At 42.7% G+C, this 6,000-nt stretch overlaps 1 protein-coding gene across 1 annotated transcript; it reads right to left on the reverse strand.

The window, feature by feature from the left end:
* Window positions 1-3,327: 3,327 nt before the first annotated feature.
* Window positions 3,328-3,744, reverse strand: LOC111800119. Its single transcript, XM_023683704.1, has one exon. It carries the CDS (start codon window positions 3,742-3,744, stop codon window positions 3,328-3,330), a length of 417 nt encoding a protein of 138 aa, XP_023539472.1.
* Between the last annotated feature and the right edge of the window lie 2,256 nt (window positions 3,745-6,000).

Here is a 6,000-nt window from a genome sequence, read left to right on the forward strand (position 1 = left end):
CTTGTAACATACTTCTTGCCATCTCTACAATAGTTCGATTTTTTCGTTCAGCGATTCTATTTTGTTCTGGAGTATAGGGAACTGTTAACTCCCTTTGGATGCCCTCTTCTTAACAAATAGATTGAACTCTTTAGATATGAACTCGTCACCTCTATTTGTGCGAAAACCTTTAATGTGACAGCCACTCTAGTTCTNCATCTCTACAATAGTTCGATTTTTTCGTTCAGCGATTCTATTTTGTTCTGGAGTATAGGGAACTGTTAACTCCCTTTGGATGCCCTCTTCTTAACAAATAGATTGAACTCTTTAGATATGAACTCGCCACCTCTATTTGTGCGAAAACCTTTAATGTGACAGCCACTTTAGTTCTCCACCATAGCTTTAAAAATCTGGAACTTCTGAAAAGTTTCTGACTTATGTTGTGGGAAGTAAACCCAGCTCATGCAACTATAGTCGTCAATGAATAGTAAAAAGTATATACTCCCACCCAAGGACTTCGTTTGCATCGGCTCACATAAATCAGCATGAATTAGTTCTAGACAATGTGAAGCTCTTTTAGCTTTTCCAACAGGAAAGAACTTCCTAGTCTGCTTGCCATAAATGCATCCTTCACATAAATCGAAAATCATACCTTTATCACTGAGTATTTTTAGGCCGTTCATATGAAGATGCCCATATCTGAGATGCCATAAATCCTCCATGTTAGAAACATCAAGTGAAAACATCTTAATTTGAAGTCATGGCAATTTGAACTTTATGACCTGATTTCTTATGTGTAATGACACATGTGTTATCATCAAATAGAACAGAATGTCCTCTAGTCATCAATTGTCCGACACTCAGTAAATTGTACCCTAAATCAGGTACAAATTGAACATTATCTAATTGTTTGATCTTACCATGATTGGTTTCGACTTTCACTAGACATTTTCCTTCAACTTGCATCTCTTTTGTATTTCCAAGTTGCACCTTAATTTTTTGCGTCTCATCAAGCTCTTTGAATAAGGATTTTGTGTCTGTCATATGGTTCAAGCATCCGCTATCAACAAACCATAAGTCACATTTTTTCGGATTAGTATCCATGCACGCCATAAACAGCTTTGCTTATTCTTCTTCATTCTCTGCTGCAAAATTCATTCGTTTATTTTTGTACCAACAATCAGATTTTGTGTGCCCATATCTTCTGCAATGGTATCATTGTATGACATTCCTTTATTCATTGGATTGTCTCTGCCCATCACTTCTCCATCTATCCCTGTTATCATGACCACCATGGAAGCTGCAAAATCCTCCTCTTCCACGACTTCTACCTGCTAAATGAATATTTTCTCTTTTTTTGTTTTCGTTGTTGTTTGTCTCCTTCACTTGTAGTGCCTTTTTTTCGTTTCTTTCTAATGCTCTATTGATTCTTGCCTCATGAGTCTGCAGCGAGCCCATCAGTTCATCAACAGAGAGTATGGATAGATCCTTAGCTTCTTCTATGGCAGCCACCACATGGTCAAACTTTGGAGTCAAGCTTCTTAACACCTTTGCAATAATTGTTTCGTCTGAAATTTTCTCTCCATAAGTACGTATCTGACTGACTATTGTCATTGCTCTTGACAAAAAGTCAGCAATTGATTTGTCATTCGTCATGAGTAGAATTTCAAAATCATGTCTTAGGGATTGCAATTTCACTGTTATGACCTTTGAATCTCCTAGAAACGCCTTCGGTAGAATTGACCTTGCCTGCTTTGAAGTGGTTGCTGCTGCAATTCGTAAAAATATAGTCTCATGAACTACTTGTTGAATAGTGAATAGAGCCTTGGCATCGTTTTTCTAGGTTTTTCTTAGTCTCTCCTTTTCTTCTATTGTGGGTTCTAATACATCAACAAACCCGTGCTCCACCAAGTCCCATAGCTCCAGCGATCTGAGCAAGATCTTCATCTTAATGCTCTAACACTCATATTTCTCACCATTAAAGATTCGTAAAACTAGCTACTGCCCTTTTTTGTTTTGTGAAAAAATAATCACTCACCCTCTGTTGAAGGAACATGTCTTTGATACCAAATTTGTTGGGGAAAGGGATGTGAAAGAGATAGGAAGAGATAAAATAGATCAAAACTGCAACACTCTATTATTATTTTCTAACTCAATGCATAAAGGGTGACACAATTACAGTATCTATTTTCTGATTCAATGCATAAAGGGTTACACAGTTCCAGTATTGATACGCTTATACACTAGACTAGAAATAGTAAATTATGGAAATCTAGATAAATTCAAATCTATTAACAATCTCCTAAAATTTTGTTAGTTTGAATACTTTGAATCATATCTCAACACACACTGGCCCAATGTCTAGCTCTAATACCATTTGTGACCGTCTAAACTCAACGCTAACAGATATTGTCCTCTTTAGGCTTTTTCTTTCGGGCCTCTTCCTAAAGGGTTTTAAAAACCCGTATGCTATGGAGATGTTTACACACCCTTAAAAATAATGTTTTGTTCCCATCTCCATTGAAATCGCACATAAATACTGTTGATCAATGAAGTTTCCCAACTCTCTACAATAGCAGTGAGATCATTCATTCAACTTAACCCAACACGATCAAACCACCAAACTCGAAATGAATTTCTTCACAAATACCAAAATCAATCAAACAAACAAATAGTTTCAACCAAAACAAGAAAGAATAGTTTCAACCACAACAAAGAGCTCACTTCTTCGGCCAATCAAGCTTCTCCTCCGCCCTAGGCGGCCTATACAAAAACCTCCCCTGCGGCCGCAACATCGCGGCACACATAGGCAGAACTGAGACCGGCGCCAAATTGGGGGTTCGCAATGACGACGTTCTGTCACTCAGAGGTTCCCCAAACCGCCGCTCATCGTTGGTCACCTCAAAATCCAACGACAGAGGGAGACATCAAATGGTAGATTCAGATACCATTTATTCATATGAAATTCGGATATTATTTTCCGTGGAACAGTTATCTTATTTCCAGACCTTTATGCTTTGTTAAAGGCATTTATCTTTTTCAAGATATACATCCAAAGTCTTTTCATAAATTTTAGAAACACATTTTGTATCCACACCCGACTTTCTTAAGTTCTAGATCCTCATGAATTTGTTACCAAATGCATATTGACATCATTTTAAAGTAGAAACAAAAACATGCAAATCATAAACTCATACATTTCAAAGAAATACCTAAAGGTATCCATTTAAAAGCAAATCATAAAACACCTATAAATTGAATTTTTGTCCAAAAAAAATTACATTACCCTAACAAAAGAAAAAAAAAACTTTGAATCTCTTAAGCTTCTAGTTTCTTTCTGCACTGAGTTCATGAGTTGTTCCTTTGAAGCCAAGTGAGAACACAAGATTTATGATACACATGTCCCAAGGGCATTCTGCTCACTTCTTCCCCGCCGTCCTTCATCTCATCATAACACACACTACAATTCCCCAAATCTTCTCCCCCAAACCCATCGAATTGCTCCTTCTTCAACCTCTCTATCCCCGTCTCCGGCGCCCCTCTCCTCCCCGAAAAGTCGTCAAAAATTTTCGTCTCCTCCTCCTCCTCCTCCGCAGTCGCACTCTGGTCCAACCAAAACATCTGTATGTAATCGATTTCCGAAACGATGTAGAACGTCAGATTGTCATTTCTGCACGCCATTTGAACGACGAACGAGGCAATCCTTCGAGCAATGGCATTTTTTATTGTGGCGCCAAGGTTGTAGGAACTAAGAAATTCCTCCATGTAAGCTCTGTTAGATAAAACCTGAGTTTTTCTTTATTTAGATTCACACGATTTGATTAGTTGATTGAATACCTGACCATTTGACAAACACGTCGAATGGATTACCAAAGTTATGGATTACCAGAGTGTTAGAGGGCAATTTTGTAGGGAGTGGCACAGAATTTAGTTGGTCACTCTCAACCGTTGAGAATAAGTTATATTTAAATAGAAAATCTGTTCAAAAAATTTGACAACCTGATTTTAAGCCCACTCAAAATTTCAGGCAATTCTCTCTTATTTTAGGCGTTTTATTTTCTTCCAACAACTTACAGTCAACGATTTTCTGTCACCGAAAAGAAAATAATTTCCCTGGCCCATTATCGAAAAACAACAAGTGGTATCAGAGCCAAGTTGAAGTCATCGGTGGTATATCATTGCGGAGGAGCCAACCTATCAACAATCAAGTTGAATAGCTCAAGTGGTTAGAGCGTCGACCTAACAAAACACAGGTCTCAGATTTGAGTAGAAGAAAATGCCAAGCGCGAAAATAAACACACCGTGGGGTCCATCTCGAGCAGGTTCGCTCACTCCTCCAAGCCGCCGCCAAGTGCCGACATCTCCATCACCACCACGAAGAGGCCGACGCCGTGATGACAGGGCGTACAGGCGCAAGGGTTATGGCACGCTGTCGAGCCAGAGGAAGGAGAAACGATTGAGTACCGGGAGGATCAGCTGGCGTTCGCTGCCATATTACGATCTGTGCCCCCAGAGATGCTGGCATCTTTGTCCACCAAGCGCACAACGCAATCGGCCTGAGAGGGAATCAAATCCCGTCGGGTCGGTTTACAGCGAGTGCGGGGAATCCAACATTGAGCAGCTGCGAAAGGAGCTCTAGGAGATCCGCTTTAAGGATGGCAAATTCGTCGATGATTTTTCAATGCGGATCACGGGGCTCGCCAACAGCATTACCACTCTCGGTGGCAGCATCAGCAAGACAGAAATCGTGAAGAAGATGCTGCAGGTCGTCCCCGATCACCTTGAGCAAGTCTCGATTTCAATCGAGACATTGCTTGACGTGAACGACCTAACGGCGGTAGAAGAGGTGACTGGAAGACTGCGTAACGTTGAGCAGCGGAAGAAAAATACCGTTTCAGCTGTCGACAAGGAGGGTCGTCTACTCCTCACTAAGGAGGAATGACTTGCACGCCTAAAGCTCCGTGATGGCAGAGCAATGGGCCCTCTTGCCGCAAAGGCAGTAAGAAGCCATGGAAATCTCGTCGGCGCATGCACGGGAAAGAGGCAGATCAAAAGAAGGAGGAGCCGATTGATGACGGGCCAATCTAGTGCTCGTACTGTGGGAAGAGAGGTCACCTGAGCAAGAATTGCTAGAGCAAGCTCAGGAGTAAGGAGACGGCCGAGAAGGCCCATGTGGCTCAATCCGAGGAGGNAACCTGAGCAAGAATTGCTAGAGCAAGCTCAGGAGTAAGGAGACGACCGAGAAGGCCCATGTGGCTCAATCCGAGGAGGACGAGCCGACCCTTTTCATGGTGACTGCATCAATCCTACCTGACGTCCCTAATTCCGATTCCAAATCCACGGAGGTAATCGACGACGGCATAACTGCTCCGGTGAGCGTCGAACCTGAGGAAGAGCTCCAATTGTGCATAACAAAGGCACCGGCTGGGGAGCCAATTTAACTGAAGGAGGAGCGAGTGTTCACTCAAATCGGTGAAAGAGGCGAGCAGCAAGAGCACTGGCGATGGGTCCTTGACACGGGGGCAACAAACCATATGACCGGGTCCAAGTTTGTGTTCTGCGAGCTTGACTCGGGGATTCGCGGGATGGTAAAATTCAGCAACGGCTCTGTCGTCGAGATCGAAGGGCACGACACCATCCTGNGCGAGCTTGACTCGGGGATTCGCGGGATGGTAAAATTCAGCAACGGCTCTGTCGTCGAGATCGAAGGGCACGACACCATCCTGTTCGTCGACAAGGGAGGCAAGCATCACAAGCTGACCAGCGTCTACTTCATCCCGAGGCTCAAGGCTAATATTGTGAGCCTGGGTCAACTCGTTAAGGCCGACTGCCACATTTCCATCAAGCGCGGGCTACTTAGGATCCGCGATGATCGACGACGGTTGCTCACGCAAGTTCAGTGTACGGCAAACTGTCTTTACATCCTAGAGTTGGAGATAGAGCAACAAGTCAACCTCTCGCCCAGGTACCAGAGGATGGAAGACCTATTAGGAAGAGGTGAACCACCTGGACTCGCGGCGC

This window comes from Cucurbita pepo, chromosome LG08, assembly GCF_002806865.2.
Source record: "Cucurbita pepo subsp. pepo cultivar mu-cu-16 chromosome LG08, ASM280686v2, whole genome shotgun sequence".
In the NCBI taxonomy this organism is placed as follows: domain Eukaryota; kingdom Viridiplantae; phylum Streptophyta; class Magnoliopsida; order Cucurbitales; family Cucurbitaceae; genus Cucurbita; species Cucurbita pepo.

Bases quoted from the DNA above. Each gene is read 5' to 3' on its own strand.
- LOC111800119 (XM_023683704.1), bottom strand. From the start codon at position 3,744: ATGGAGGAATTTCTTAGTTCCTACAACCTTGGCGCCACAATAAAAAAT.